General features: G+C 49.5%; 1 protein-coding gene across 2 annotated transcripts; it reads right to left on the minus strand.

Moving 5' to 3' along the window:
* Positions 1 to 2,127: 2,127 nt before the first annotated feature.
* Positions 2,128 to 9,645, minus strand: ZNF792 (zinc finger protein 792). 2 transcript variants are annotated; one of them, XM_012651474.1, is made up of 4 exons: positions 9,300 to 9,645; positions 6,615 to 6,699; positions 5,971 to 6,093; positions 2,128 to 5,313 (listed from the first exon to the last, which is right to left on the minus strand). In XM_012651474.1, the coding sequence occupies exons 1-4, from the start codon at positions 9,330 to 9,332 to the stop codon at positions 3,689 to 3,691; spliced, it is 1,866 nt and encodes a 621-aa protein (XP_012506928.1). In that variant the 5' UTR covers positions 9,333 to 9,645; the 3' UTR covers positions 2,128 to 3,688. The 2 variants fall into 2 exon arrangements, with proteins under 2 accessions (XP_012506928.1, XP_012506927.1); XM_012651473.1 differs by having other exon boundaries at positions 6,615 to 6,741.
* Between the last annotated feature and the right edge of the window lie 6,441 nt (positions 9,646 to 16,086).

Here is a 16,086-nt window from a genome sequence, read left to right on the forward strand (position 1 = left end):
CTAGTAGAATGGTAAACAATAGAAACACAGATCATAGCAATTGTTGGTGAGTATGTGAAAAAACTGGAACTCTCATTCACTATTGGGATGTAAAATGGTATAATGACTGTAGAACAAAATTTGGCAGTTTCTGAAAATGTTAAACATTCACCTACCCTGCAACAAAGGCAATAGATAATAATACCAGAGAAATGAAAGCATATGCTCACACCAAGACCTGTGCATTCACAGTTACAGCAGCTTAATTTGTAATAGCCCTAAACCCATACACAATTAATAGAAGAAAAGGCGGGAGTCCCAGAAGGAGAGAGAGATAAAGGGGAAGAGAAATTATTTCAAGAAATAATGGCCAAAAACTTCCCATATTTGATGAAAGAAAGAAATATAAATATCCAAGAAGCTCAATGAACTCCAAGAAAGATGAACTCAAAAAGACCACTGAGATACATTCTAATCACACTGTCACAAGACAGAGACAAAAAGAGAATATTGAAAGCAGCAAAAAAGAACTAACTCATTGCATACAAAGGATATTCAAGAAGATTATCAGCAGATTTTTCATCAGAAACCTTGGAGGACAGAAGGCAGTGGGCTGATACGTTCAAAGTGCTGAAAGAAAAGAACTCTCATGTAAAGAATCCTGTATCTGGCAAAACTATCCTTCAAAACTGAGGGAGAAGTGAAGACATTCCCAGCTGAGGGAGTTCATTACCAATAGAATGGCCCTGCAAGAAATGTTAAAGGGAATCCTTCAAGGTAAAATAAAAGAATGCTAGACAATAACTCAAAGCCATGTGAAGAAATAAAAATCCCTGGTAAAGGTAAATACATGGGAAATTTTAAAAGCTTGTTATTATTGTAACTTTGGTTTGTAACTTGACTTTTTGTTTTCTCCATGATTTAAGAGACTAATGTGTTTTCAAAAACAATTATTAATATATGTTTTTGGACACACAATATGTAAAGAGGTAATTCTGTGACATCAACTGAAAGTTTTGAGGATGGATCTATATAAGAACAGAGTTTTTGTATGTTATTAAAGGTAAACCGGAATAAGTTCAAATTAAAGTATTTAACTTTAGGATGTTAAAAGTTATTCCCAGGGTAACCACAAAGAAAATAGTTACAGAATATATACAAGAGGATATAAGAGAATTAAATGTTTTTAAAAAATCAAACAGAAAAGAAGACAGTAATACAAGATATGAGGTACAAAAACGCTATAAAGCACAGAGATACCACCTCACATCCATTAGGGTGGGTACCATCAAAAAACCCAAAAACCAGTGTTGGTGAAGATTGGAAACCTTGTATACTGTTAGTGGGAATGTAAAATCGTGCAGCTGCTGTGGAAAACAGTATGGCAGTTCCTCAAAAAAACTAAAAATAGAACTTATTATATCACCCAGTAAGTCTACTTCTTGGTATATACCCAAAAGAATTTAAAGTAGGGTCCAGAAGAGATATTTGTACACCCATGTTCAGAGAAGCACAATTTGCAATAATCAAAAGATAGAAGCAACCCAAGTGCCCATCAACAGAGGAATGGAAAAGCACGATGTGGTATATACAATGGAATACTATTTGGCCTTAGAAAGAAAGGAAATTCGGACACATGGTACAACACTGAGGAAGCTTGAGGACATTATGCTACCCACAAAAAGACAAATACTTATGGTTCTACTCATATAAGGTACCTATAGTAGTCAAGTAACACAGACAGAAAGCAGAATGATGGTTTCCAGGGGCTGGGGCGAGGGCAGAAGTTATTGTTTAATGGGGATAGATTTTCAGTTCTGCAAGATGGAGATAAATGGTGGTGATAGCTGCACAGCAATACAAATATACTTAATACCACTGAACTATATGCTTAAAAATGGTGAAAATGGTAAAGTTTATGTTATGTGTATTTTATCAGAATTTGAAAAAATTTTTTTCATAAACCATAAAAAATTGTAGCACATTCATTCAATAGAGTACTACTCACAGTAAAAGGAATGAACTAGTAATACATATGCACACAGCATGGATGATTCACATGGTAATTATGCTGTATGAAAGAAACCAGACCAAAAAAGAATATAAATACTTTATGATTCCAACTCAGTAAAATTCTAGAAAAGGCGAACAAATCTATAGTGAAAAAATGAGTAAATAAATGGTTTCCTGGGGAAGGCAAGGAGGGATTATAAAGGGGCATGAGGTAGCTTTGTGGGAAATGGATATGTTCGTTATCATCATCATAGTGTTGGCTCCCTGAGTGCATACCTGTATTAAAACTTATCAAATTGTGTGCATCAAATATGTACAGTCAACTTTTGCATGACAATTATATCTCAACAAAGCATTAAAAGAAATTGTTGCTCATAAAAATCTGACCTCACACTCATTTTAGGAAATCAGAAGATATGGCAACTTTATATTGACTCCGACATCTCTCCATGCCTTGGCACCGAAGAATGGCTGGCTATATTCCAGATGCTACATCCCTGGAGTATAGGATTTACTTTCTCTCAGTCTCTATTTTCCTGCCAGCACAGCGCTGGCCTTGAGATGCACAGTGCAGAAAGCCTGCAGCAATCCACAAAACCTTTGTATTGTTTGCTCTGCCAGTAACCTTAGTCACAGGACAGAGGGGTGGAGGTCCTGACAATTTATGCAAACCCTGAATCCTGCACGGCCACGTTCAAGGGAACATTCGTGAATGCACCTTTAGAATAGGTCCGTTCCTTCTGGCTTGCTATAGTCTCACCTAGTCCCCGCTAATCACACCCAGTGTTTCTGTGCAAATTATGGTCCCACCTGGGCCTGGCAGATCTTGCAGTTAGAGATGCCTATCTAATGCTGAACTTCACAGCATATGGCCCCTTGGCAGGTGCCAGTTAAACAGCATCTGCTTAACGGCGTTAGAGAACATGTGGCACCCCATGAATAAGGGACCCAATTCATGCTGCTCCCAGATGAAATGGCGGTTGTCACAACTGCCTCCTCCTCAGGGTAACACAAAAATTCATGCCACTCAGACCACAATATTAGGCCCACAAAGACCCACAATCTTGGAGGCCTTGGGTAGCAATGCAGATGAGACCAAGTCTGAACTCAGAGGTGTTCCCTGCCATCCTGCTGTCCCCTCTGGAGCAAAAAAATTAAAAACCCCTGTAGTGTGGTAGACCTTAATACTATTGTCAACCCACCCCACAACAGTGATCAGAAAACGTGGAAGATTAACGGTGGCTTTATCACAAAGCCCTTATTATCCCATGAACCGGAGCAATGTGCAGTAGGTAGTTGTTGGGTCAGGTAACATGGAGGCTGGATAAATCCACGATGAGCATAACATAAGACCAACACTGTGACCCAGAAAAAGGGAAATCTTCTCTGCAAGCTGCCAGCAAGAACTCTGCTCAGGTCTTCACAGCCAAAGATAGGTCATCTCCACAGCTAAACCAGCCACAGGGGGTGAGAATGACATCTTCCCATGGCCTCAGACCACTCACAATTCCTTTCAGGGACTGGAAACAGACAGGAGGTCCCCCTTCCCTGAGCATAGTGGAGTGGCTAACACACTCTGGAGACCTACCAGTGTGTAGAGCTGAGATGGCTTCTGTCACAACTCTGGCAGTGACAAAACTCTGATAAAATCCACGGTCAGAAAAGGTAACTTAGCTCCAGAAAGCTTTCAACATACCTAGCATTCATAGGGAATCTCCCCAGCATGGATACTTGGATGAACGAGGTTCAACTTCTGGCTGACAGCTCCCTCATAAAGTCTGCTCTCAGAGTTTATCTCTGGTGTGTGTCTTTGCGTTGAACAAGGAGGGAGCACGTTCTCTACACTCCTTTCTCTAGTGTGAATTTTCTGATGCCGAATGAGGGTAGGCCTTTGGCTGAAGGCTTTCCCACATTCGCTGCATTCATAAGGCCTATCCGGTTTGTGAACTTTCTGGTGCTGCCTCAGATTGGACCTCTGTCTGAAGGTCTTTCCACATTCACTGCACTCATAAGGCCGTTCACCAGTATGAAGTCTCCGATGGTTATTGAGGCTGGAGCTTTGATTAAAGAATTTCCCACACTCGCTGCACTGGTAAGGCCGTTCACCAGTGTGAAGCCGCCGATGGCTATTGAGGCTGGAGCTTTGGCTAAACAATTTCCCACACTGATTGCACTCATAAGGCCGTTCACCAGTGTGAACTCTCTGATGTTTCATGAGATCGGAGCTTCGGCTGAAGGCTTTCCCACATTCACTACACCCATAAGGCCGTTCACCAGTGTGAACTATCTGGTGTTGAATGAGACTGGCAATGTGGCTAAAGAATTTCCCACATTCGTTGCACTTATAAGGTCTTTCTCCCGTGTGAACTCTCCAATGTTTAATTAGGCTAGAATTGCAGTTGAAGGATTTCCCACATTGGCTGCACTCGTGGGCGCTTCTACCAGTGTGAACCCTCTTATGATGAATGAGATTAGAACGTTGGCTAAAGAATTTGCCACATTCACTGCACTCATAGGGCTTTTCGCCAGTATGAACTCTCTTATGTTGAATGAGGTTGGAGCTTCGGCTAAAGAATTTCCCACAGTCACTGCACACGTGAGGGCTTTCACCAGTGTGAACTCTCCGATGTTTCATGAGACTGGAGCGTAGGCTGAAGAATTTCCCGCATTCAGAGCACTCGTAAGGTTTTCCTCTATTGTGAACTCTCTGGTGTTGGGTGAGGCCAGCAGCATAGCTAAAGAATATCCCACATTTGCTGCACTCGTAAGGCCTCTCTCTGGTAAGGACTCTCTGGTGCTGAACAAGTGTGGATTTGTCTCTGACAGCGTCCCCAAATTCACTGCACTTGTTTTGCCTTTGCACAGTGTGAAAATCCACCACGCCCTCAGTGCTCTTGTGTTGCTCCTCCACACTGACCTGATGCTGGAGAAAGCCTGATGTGGCCATAACGTCCTTCCTGCCGTCCCTGCATGCAACAGGCTTCTCTGATGTGTGGTCTCGGCACGTCTCCCCAGGTGAGGCCCTGCCCTCCTCCCTTCTGATAGGTTTGCCTACACTGTGCTGCACAGGCTGCTGGGGGAGGTTTTCACTGAACTCAGATCCGTTCCTATGAGCCTCACCCGTATCTGGCTTCTGCCTGGGATGTGTTGCCTGATGTTCAGCCAGGTGCAAAATGTCTTTCAAGTGTAGACCACACATGCCACAGGGATAGGTCCTCTCAGGGGATAGGGCTGCCTCCGGATTCCTGTCTTGTGACACTCCTTCTATGGCAACACTATGCTGGGAAGGTAACTCCTTACCTTCTGTTCCACGACAGAAATCTGAAAGCAGAGACATGCTGGTGAAGTTCATATAAACGCTGACAGAAGGAAACAGCCCCATCACCGATGCCTGTCTGACCCAGGAATGAGTCCAGAGGATTGCTGGCAAGATGAGAAGCCTCAGGTCAGGGTAAGAAATGGTCTGCTCTACAGGATTGGGTCTGGCCAGGTCGCAAAATAGGGGAGGCTTTATCAGGACCAAGGACAGAAGAATGGGGTACAGTATTGGGTGCAGAAGCAGGGTCTCCAACTCCTCTATAAAGGCCTTTCGGCAGAGCCTTGGCTGCTGGTAACCTGTAGGGGCTACGCGGCAGGCGTGTCTAGGCCCCGGGAAAATCTGACTGCAACCGAGTAGTGGTGTTCAAGGACTTCAGGGAAATGTGCACGTCTCACGATACTAAGTGTAAGCCAATGGAGAGTGCCACAGAGGAAGCTCTGGAAAGAGTGAAACATAGAGGCCAGAAAAGTGGGGCACAGCCAGAGGTCATTGTCAAGGTAGCAATGACAAGTAGGCAATGTGTCAAGAATGCAGAGGGAAGGGAAGAGACAAGGTATGGCCACTGGTTTTGGCACCAAACAATAATGAACATGAGAAAAGAGCTGGTATGATTTGAACACAGTGGTGACGTCACATGCCCCCTCGCCACTCCCACTTACCGGAGCCAGGCCCACCATAAGCCCCTCTTGCCATGGCTGAAGTCATGTCCACGCTGTCAGGCACCCAGGGCTCTTTTCCCATCTCCAGTTGCGCAAGTACATGGGACCTAAAAGATGTAAGTCCTAAGGGAAAGACAGGCAGGTCAGCAGCCAGCATCTGCCCAGGTGAACTGTCTCCTAACAGATCCCAGGGAAGAAAACTCAGTATCACAAAAAGAGCTTACAAGGGAGGTCAGGCAGGAACATCCGAGCGGTCGCAGCAAGTGGCAACCACACAGTACCTGGAATTCCTGGCACAGTCAGGCTTAGGACATGGTAGCAACACGAAAGGAGCAGAACTGACCCACAGAACTGCCAGAGACCCGGACAGTCACCCAGCTGGGGACTGGCTAAGTCGCACGGGCTCCCCGGGGCTGACTGCGAGACTCCTTGTGCCTGGACCTTACCTGCAGGGCTTTGGCAGCAGGTGTGGCGGCTGCTCAGGGAGAGGAGGGGGCATCGCACACAGCTCAGCCCTGGAACCCACAGCACATGTTCCAGGAAAGCGGGCAAGGAACTGGCTGCGGGAAGGAAGGAGCTGCCCTTTGGGCCGAGGGGACAGGCAGGGGTGAGCTCAGGACATCAGGGTGGTGTGACGGCCTTACCCAGCGAGGCTATCAGGGCAAAGTTCTCCAGCATCACGTCGCAGTACAGGAGTCTCTGAGCCTCATCAAGGAGCCCCCACTCCTCCTGGGTGAAGTAAATGGTCACGTCCTCAAAGGTCACACAGCCCTGCCATGATGGGGACAGTTCAATCCATGATCAACCTCTCTCCTCGGGACTCACTATCCATGCCCCGCTCCCTCCTCCCCTCCTCCCCAGCTCTGAGGAGATCCAGGCCCTGGTCCCAGCCGTGCTTGCTCTTTTTTCATCCCTCACGGGCCACTGCATCGGCCCACAGCAGCAACTGGCCGTGGGCAGATGGACAGCCTCCCCTGTCGGCCCCTTCCCCCAGTGTCACCAAGAGCACGCTTCTCAGATGCAAACAAACGTGGGCTCAGTCTTCTCCCTTAATCCCGTCCCGAGCCCTGGGTGAGCAGCTCGCACTGTCTCCCACGTGCACCTCACTCGTTGGCGTGCACCGATCTCACCGTTCTGGACCTCACCGCTGCATCCCCGTCGCACTGCTGTCCTCTCCCCACCCAGCCCATACCACGGCCATGTCTGTGGACCCCCACGTGTCACTCTGCACATGGATGGCATCCACACAGTGCTTGGCAAATACAACCAGGACCCCACCCTGCGCAGACCTTCGACAGCTCCCACTGCCAGGGGCGACACCCACCCCTGATTTGGAGGCCCCCCACCCAGCCCGGCTCCCGGCTTCAACCTAAGCCACCCAGAGCACACACAGGTGTCAGACACGCTCCGCCCTCCTCTGTGTTGCACGTTCTGATCCTTTCATCACTCGCACTCATTCAAAAGCCAAGCCCTCTGGTCATCCGACACCCACCCACCCAGCCAGGGCCAGTAACTCTTCCAACTGACCCCATTTGCCCTGGAGCTAATTCCCCAGCCTGACTGCAAACCTCCGGGCTCCATCAGAGGTCACCACGAAAGTCTGGTGAGAACACAGATGGGTGCATAAGCCCGGCCACGCTGTACTATCACCTCCAGCACTGCTAATCCTCAGATCCATCTCGTGTAGACTTCCCCTGGGAGGTACCCTCTGCCAGACCCACTGCTCCCCACACACAGCGCCATCGTCACAACCGCTGCTCTTCCTCATCGGTCTTTATGATCCCAAACGAGCCAGCCGTGGTCCCCAAGCAAGACACCCTGCTCCCGGTTCTCCACCCCACCTTCCTCTTTCCTCTAACATCACATCCACGACCTGAAGGCTCACCCTCCTAAATGTGGCACACAGCTCTTGCCCACACACCAGATGACACATTTGGGATGTTTCTGATTGTGGAAATAAACCAAGACCACCCAAATGAGAAAAGCCAAGGTTATGTATGCAGAACTTGCTAGAACAAGGGAGTCAGCCACCATCACTTGCATTTTGGGAGGCAGGGGAGTTCGAAAACTCTGTAGTGGAGGAAAGGGAAGGCTTCAGTGTGCCCTGACTGGAGGCTGTTGGCCCAGGGAAGCTGTTTTTCGGCAGGCCGACTAGAAGTGGGCACCCTATGGGATTGGTTAGGGGTCATACTTGACTTTCTCCAGTTGGTCCTAAGTTGGAAGAAGGAGCAAAAATTAGGGAAGCTCTCAGCTATTAATCAAGCCCTGGCCATTTGGGACCAATCATTACAGAAGTCACTGTTTTAACTTCCTGGATTGTCACTGCAGATAGCAAGCTGGCTTCCCCCAAGCCTCACATACGGCAGGCTGGTTTCCTGGGTTGTTTATTGTAGATAAGGGGGTTGGTTTCCTGGGCAGGCTGTCGGTCAGAGTTCTGTTTTTACATGTGGTCTGGCCATTGTCCATTGGTATGTTCAGTCTCTCCTAACCTTAACAACTCCCCAGAACACAAACGTGCGTCCAGCTGCCCGCTCTTCAGCTCCACCGGGGGTCTCTGAAACTTCACAGATGCAACATGGCCAAAACCTAACTTCGACTATTTCCACGGAAAAGTCCTCCTACAACCTAGTTCTTTCTCAGTCGATGGCTCGCCCATCCTTCCAGCTGCTAAAGCCAAAAACCATAGCTTCGTCCCTCCCCTTTGTCACCCTCCACATTAGAAAATTTGGTCAGCCAGACTTAAATAAGACACTCTCAGAATCCAATCACTTCCTTTACCTCTACTCCCCACTCTGGTCCAGCCACCAGCTCACCTGGACTGTTCCAGGGGGCTCTGCACCCTCACCCCACGTTTGGTTCTCTACTCTGCATCCACAGGGAGCCGTTAAGACCCGAGTCACAGCATCTCCCTCCTCTGCTCTAAACCTTCCATGGCTCCCAACACCCTCAGGACAGAGGCCCAGCTCCCCAGCCTGCCATTCTGGGGCTGTCTTCCGCCTACCTGTCCCAGCAGACCCAAGAACAGTGACCTGGGCTTCCCTGAACACTCCCAACTCCGTCTCCGCACCGAGCACTTGTACCTGCTGGCTCCTGTGCCTGAGAAACCCTTTCTCCCTTCATGCCGTTAGATTTCAGAAACCGCTCTGTATAATCCCTGCCCCGGATTCGGGACCTAGGCTGGTAGTGACTCACTTCCAAGGTGCCCTGACACAAAAGCAGGGAGACGGGAAGAGGAAAGGTCCTGGAACAATGCCCTCCTTCCGTCTCAGGGCCAGGAACAAGGGGCCGGAGGTCAAAAACGGCTGAGGACCTGCAGCCCCGCCACTCACCTGCGCGCTGTCCGGCGGCGCCGCCGCAGCCATCGGAGCCCGTGCACCGAGCGGGCCGTAGGGTGCCCGAGGCGGGTCTCGCGGGCTCGGCCTACCACCCACCTGGCCGTGTCCCGGGGGAGGGGTGACCTGGCCAGACCATGGCACCCCCACCCTCAGCCGGCCCCGCGTGAAATGCGCACGAGGCCCAGGGCGCAGCCTCCGGGGGCGCGGAGAGCGCGCGGCCCCCCGGACACCCCCTCCCGTTCCAGGGGGTCACGGCTGGCACAGAGGCGCGGAGGGGGGGTCCTAGCTTCCTGTCTGTCCCTGCGCGGCCCCGAAAGCCGCCTGGGCAGCGGCCCCGGGTCCCCCGGCTACTGGGCACACAGCGGCCCACCGGGAAATGACTCGCCCGGCCGCTGCGCAGGAAGTTCCGGCCCCCGCCTCGCCGGCCAGCAGAGTCGCACCCTCGCCGGCCGTCATTGGCCGGGCGCCAGCCGCTGACGCACAGGCACAGCTCGGGTCGCCGGACGGTGTCCTGCCCCGGGCTGGCGGCTGGGGGCGAGCGCGAGCTCCCCTTAAAGGCGCCGTGCCCGGCCTCCCGCCCGCGGGGCACCGGCGAGCCCCTTCGCCCCTCACTTAGGGACACAGGTTCACACTGAAAAGTGGTGGTGACACCCAGTTGGAGGAGTCTCTGTGTACTGACATGAAATGTTCGAATTCAGTGCCTCTCAGACCAGTAACCTGAGCATCACCTGGGAACTGAGTGAAAATGCACGTTCCCGGGCAACGACCTAACCCTAAATTGAGCAGAATCTTCAGCGTCCGCATCGGTTGTAGCACATCTGTTACAATCCATGGTCTAATACTGACACATCGTCAGCAACCGAAGCCCACAGCGTGGTGTACTTTCTATGGGTTTTGACAAATGTGTAATGACCACCGTTATAGTATCATACAACACAATTTCTCTGCCCTAAAAATCCCTTATGTTCTACGTATTCATCTCACTCTTCCCCGCTCCCTGACAACCACTGATCCTTTTATCATGTTCATGGTGTCGCATTTTCCAGAATGTTATATTGGAATCATACGGTGTACAGCCTTTTCAGATTTGCTTCTTTAACTTAGCAATATGCGTGTAAGATTCCTCCATGTCATTTCACAGTCTGATAGCTCATTTCTTTTTAGCGCTGAATAATGCCTCTGGCCTTCTCCGGGCAAGGATTCCTCACTCAGTTGTACTGGGCAAGACTTCTCATATTCCCAAAGTTGAGAAACGTAAATGGTCTCTGGCCTGAGTTCTGGATCCCAGTTCAGAACTGCCCCCAAAAGAGAGGCAGGAGCTCAAACGAAAGTTCCTGCCAGGGAGGGAACGGCTCTTCCTGCCACAGGAAGAGCCAGTACATCCTGAGGAAGCCACGAGCTTTGCAGAGCCTCGGCTCAGCCCGGCCCAGAGGGAGAAGAAGCGAATTTGCAACACTCAGGGGTGGAGAGTGTGGTGCAGGCTTTACCTGGTTCAGGCAGAATCCGACACAGGCTTCGAGGGAGAAGATAGACAGGGGTGAGGAATGAGGTCAAGCGTCCCAAGACAGGTTTAGCAACGTGAGCACAGACACCCAGGAAAGAAGCCAGGGGGCCAGGACTCCGTGTACGTACAGGCTGGCGCTCAGGCACCAGTGCTGGGGGCAGCGTGGAAGTGCTGCGATTCTGACCCAGACGACTCGCGCAGCCAGAGGAGGGGTGGTGTGCTACGTATCTATTGCTGGGCCCCAAATTATCCCGAAACTAGAGGCTCAAAACAGCACACATTTATTATCTCTCTGCTCCTGTGGGTCAGGGGTCCAGGCACGGATTTAGCTGGGTCCACTGCTTCAGGGTCCCTCCCGAGGCTGCAGTGAAGGTGCCGGTGGGACTGATACCTCATCGCGTGGCTCAACGGGAAAGGCGTCACTTCCAAGCTCACTCCTTAGACGCAGGGCCTCAATTCTTCCCCAGCTGTCGAGTCGGGGCTGCCTTAGTTCCTTGCCACGTGGGCCTCCCCAGCGCGGCAGCTCTCTTCCTCAAAGCACGCAAGCCCAGACGGCAATTGAGAGAGTCTGGCAGCAAAACGGAAGCCACCGTCTTTTGTAACCTAACCATGGAGGGAACGTCCGTCACCTCTGCCATATTCTTTTGGTTAGAAGCAAGTCACAAAGTCAGGCCCACGCTCAAGAGGAGGATCTTACATAGGGGCACCCATTACAGGCGGCGGGATCCTTGGAGGCCCCCTCAGAACTCCTGGAGAAAATACTCAGACTCCACTTCCCTGCCAGCCTAGACTGTCCCTGAGAACTATTTAAGGGGACAACCTTTTAGGCGAATTAAATGGCAAAGAAGAAAAGTTATAGAAATGTTAATCTTCCTAAAACTTTCTAGGGCTCATTTCCTCATAGTTTGTAAGCATTGGGCTTAGTTTCTAATGAGACTGCCTTTTAAAAATAGTAATTAATTAAAAATAGGTAATTCGCCTGTAATTTATCGGCTCCAGAGGCTCCTCACCTCCACCCCCATGCCTGGTTGAATGCACTGCATTTTGCTCAGGAGAGATCTGAGAGTATTTCTGTTACCTGCATAACAAATCACCCAAAGCTTAGTGACTTAGAGCAATATTTATTCTGCTTGTAAACCTGCCATTTAGACAGGTCTTGGTGGAAGCAGCTCATGTCTGCTCCACTTGGCATCAGCTACGGCGGCTTGGAGACGGGGCTGGGATTTTCTGAAGGCCCCCTCCCTCACACGCTTGGCTGTCGGATGGGGCTGTGGCCAGGGTACCTCCAGGTGGCCTTTTCTATGTGGCTGTTTGGGCTTCCTGACAGCCTGGTGCCGCCTGGGTTCCAAGATGGACATCCTCAGACAGAGAGAGAGAGAGAGAGAGAGAGAAAGCATCAGGAAGAGGCGTGTCTTCTTTTATGACTTAGCTTGAAAGTCACCTATTGTCACAGCCACCGCAGTCTCAGGCCTGCTAGATTGAAGGGGGAGGGAACATAGTTTCCGTATCTCAATGAAGGAGTGTAAGGAGGGCATGTGGGATGTGATACGTTGGAGCGCCCATCTTGGGAAAATACAATCTGCCACAGACAGCACACAGCCCCCACCACCATGCCAGCCCTGAGCTTTCACCGGGGGCAGTGACAGCAGACGTCTAAGGTGAAAAGTAAGCAGTCGTGAAGAATGAGGCAGCGAGTGAAATCTTGATGCAAGAGAAGTACAATCCGTTCTGTCTCCTCTCCCAGCGGAGCAGGAGGTTGGGAACGGACCTGGCTGCCTGAGCTAGTGTAGACACGTGGTGCAGAGTGGCTGGGTCAAGCCTGTGGGTTTGGGATTCTCACCTGTTACTGTAAGGCCTATTCTGTTCTGTCGCTTCACAACAAATTGCCATAAATTTAGCAGCTTAAAACCACACTCATGGATTATCTTTAAAGCTTTGTGGGTCAGGAGTCTGAGCAGGCTTGGCTGGGCTCTGCTCAGGTTCGTACAAGGCTGAAATCCAGGCGTCCACCGGCTGGGCTCTGAGGGACACATCTGTAAATACTCCAGAAATTATACCTATTAGTGAGGGCTTGCTTCCAACATCAGTGCTTCTCTGCAGAGCGCTGCTAGGGAGGTTTTGGCCACCAGAGGGCACAAGAACCACAATCCCTGTCCCGAGGGAGCTTAGCCTGTGTTCCCGCTCCTTTGAGCAGGTGTGGCCCAGGTACCAGCATCCTCTGCAAACGTGTTATAAAAGCAGAGCCCCGGGACCTAAAACCAGACCCACCGAATCAAAATCTGCACTTTGTCAACCTCCCCGTGCCCCCCGAGACTATTCATGCGCACATTTGAGGCGGACTCTAACTCAGTGGTTCTCTACCTCAGCTGCGTGTGAGACTCAGCAGAAGTCCTGATTTGAGGGCAACGCCCCCAGAGATTCTGATTTCACTGGTCTAGGGTGCAGCCTGGGTCCCCGATTGTTAACAGCGCCCCTGGGGATTCTAAGGCGCAGTCAAGGTTGAGAATGGCCGCATGTCCGGGTCATTGCACACGGTAAGACCCTTGTGCACGCGTGGGACGGTGCTAAGGCACACAGGAGGAGGACGCAAACCCCCGACGCTCGGGAGTGTCCTGGCATGCAAGACCCCGGATCGCAGGGGCCTCCTGGTAACTGAAGTCAGGGCAGATGTAAAATGCCGCGAAGTGTTATTCCAACTGCTTGGAAGACTCAAGTCAAACACCAACTGGTCAGACTGATTCTAGTTGCCCCACCCCACGCGCGGTGACGGTGCTCACCCCAGTTCCCTATGCATGTCTGCTGGTCTTGCCTCCCCACCTCCACTGTGGGCTCCTGGAGAGCAGTGAAGCTGTTGGTTCTGCCCCCAAGGAAGCACCGTCCCCGCTGCTCTGCCACCCGCTCTGCGGACCCCAGCCGGTGGGGGGATGGGTGAGTTGAGCTTCAGGAAAGAAGGTGCCCGGAAGACAGAGGAGCCCAGCAGTGTTCGGAGGGACTTTAAAACATATTAATGTTTATTCTTTTCCATTTATATAGCGCTTTACAGTCTACGACGTGCATTGTTCCACCTGGGTTAGATTAGAGTAGGGTAGCTGCACAGAGGAGGCAAAATGAGTGGTAAATGGATATGCTGGAATTTGCAAGATGAGTCAGGCAGAATTAGAACAAGGAACCACCGTTCCTAAATTTCCTAATTTTCTCCATGCCGTTTCCTGGATGTGGCAATATCCAACTTCTGACTGTTCTTTTCTCACTGTTGGGAGTATTTCTGAGAATTTGGTATTTGGTCTTTCTTCTCCATTCTCCTCCCCAAAGCTGTGGGTTTGTTTTGTCATTCCGGAATTCTCTGTTAACCTCCCACCAACATGTCCACTGACGTATTTGGTTTCTCATTTTTGGTAGAAGACTACCAGGTATAGAGTAAAATGTTCAATATGCGCGGGCTACAAGAAACTTAGAAGTTTCTTGAATGCAAAGAACTTATTTGCCTTTAAGGGGAGGAGGACTTGGTTGGGAAGGGAACCGTGGTTCTGGGGGCTAGCGACATGCTGTTGCTTGCCCGGGTGGTAGGTGCAAGGGTATTTCTTTTATAATACATATTAAGCTGTACATTTACATTTTATGTATTATCTGTCACAAAAAGTTTTTTTTAAAAATGATGAAATTTAGCTGGGCGTGGAGGACTAGCTGCCTGGAAGCTAAGGCAGGAGGATCACTTGAGCCCAGGCATTTGGGATTATGGTGAGCTACGATTGTGCCGCTGCACTCCAGCCTGGGCAACACAGCAAGACCCTGTCTCAAAAACAAACAAACAAACAAAACAAACAAAAAACCATGATGCACCAAAGGAAGAAAATCTAACAAAAGATAGGAAAGAACTTTACAAGAAAAACTATTTTTTAAAAATGCCTAAATATCTGGTGGCAATGGTTGCACAGCAGTGTGAATATACTAAATACTACAGAACTACACATTTTAAAATGGTTAAGGTGAGGCCGGGCACGGTGGCTCATACCTGTAATCCTAGCACTCCGGGAGGCCAAGGCGGGTGGATAGCTCAAGGTCAGGAGTTCGAGACCAGCCTGACCAAGAGCGAGACCCCGTCTCTACTAAAAAATAGAAAGAAATGATCTGGACAACTAAAAATATATGTATAGAAAAAATTAGCTGGGCATGGTGGCACATGCTTGTAGTCCCAGCTACTCGGGAGGCTGAGGCAGTAGGATCGCTTGAGCCCAGGAGTTTGAGGTTGCTGTGAGCTAGGCTGACACCATGGCACTCACTCTAGCCCGGGCAACAGAGTGAGACTCTGTCTCAAAAAAAAAAATGGTTAAGGTGAGACCAGCTTATTGAAACAGGAAAAAGAATTTTTAAATTAACAAAAAGTCAAAAAAAAAACCCACACAAAAATGATTTAGGTGGTAAATTTTATGTGTGTCTTTTACCACAATTTTTTAAAAAATCTAAATACAGGGTGACATTAAAATCACGTAAATATTATATACCTGGAGGGTGACCCCACGTGGACACTTTGGAAAACTCAGTATTGAAAAGCTATCAGTTGTTGGCTACATGGCATAATCAAATGGTCATTGTGTATTTTTCCCTTTAGAACGTGACAGGATTATTCCGGTGTAAGAAGAACTTACTTTATCTGATATCAAGACTTACTGTAGAGCTAACGCGATTGAGGCAATGCCCTATGGGCCCAGGGCTGGACAGTAGACCACCAGAACCCACCTGGTGCTCAGAGACAGGCCACACAGACGGGGCAGGGGTGGCCGGGCAGTGAGAGCAGGCCCAGCTTCCCCAGGACCACTCACAACAGCTCTGTTCATCAGAGCAAAAAACCAAAACCAACCCAGTGCCCGAGATCAGGAAAAATGGATAAATAAATTGTGATGTGTTCCCACCACAGAATAGCGCGTGGTGGCAAAAATAGATAAAATATAATTAACCTGCAACCCTATGGGCGAATCTTAGAGATAATGCTGAGTGAGGAAAGCAAGTCACAGAACACGATATGTGGTATGAATTCATTTTATAAAGTTCTGAAGCAAGCAAAACTAAAAAAGTATATATCGTTTAGAGATGCATACCAATGTGACAAAACCATTAAAGTGTAAGGGAGTGATAACTGTCTAATGAAGGGTGATGGAGACTTCTGGAATAAAGGCACAGGTGGGAAGGGGGTGCCTGAGGCAGTCACAGGGGTATCTCCGATGACGTCCGGGGGAGACAGGGGGCTTGTTGCTATGCATTGTTTTTTTTTTTTTTTTT

Source organism: Propithecus coquereli, unplaced genomic scaffold, assembly GCF_000956105.1.
Source record: "Propithecus coquereli isolate 6110/MARCELLA unplaced genomic scaffold, Pcoq_1.0 Scaffold358, whole genome shotgun sequence".
Taxonomy (NCBI): domain Eukaryota; kingdom Metazoa; phylum Chordata; class Mammalia; order Primates; family Indriidae; genus Propithecus; species Propithecus coquereli.

Bases quoted from the DNA above. Each gene is read 5' to 3' on its own strand.
- ZNF792 (XM_012651473.1), bottom strand. From the start codon at position 9,332: ATGGCTGCGGCGGCGCCGCCGGACAGCGCGCAG. The intron at 6,094-6,614 runs GTAAGGCCGTCA...TCTTTCCCTTAG, and splicing joins TGCCCTGATAGCCTCGCTGG to GACTTACATCTTTTAGGTCC. The intron at 5,314-5,970 runs GTAAGTGGGAGT...CTCTGCTTTCAG, and splicing joins TTATGGTGGGCCTGGCTCCG to ATTTCTGTCGTGGAACAGAA.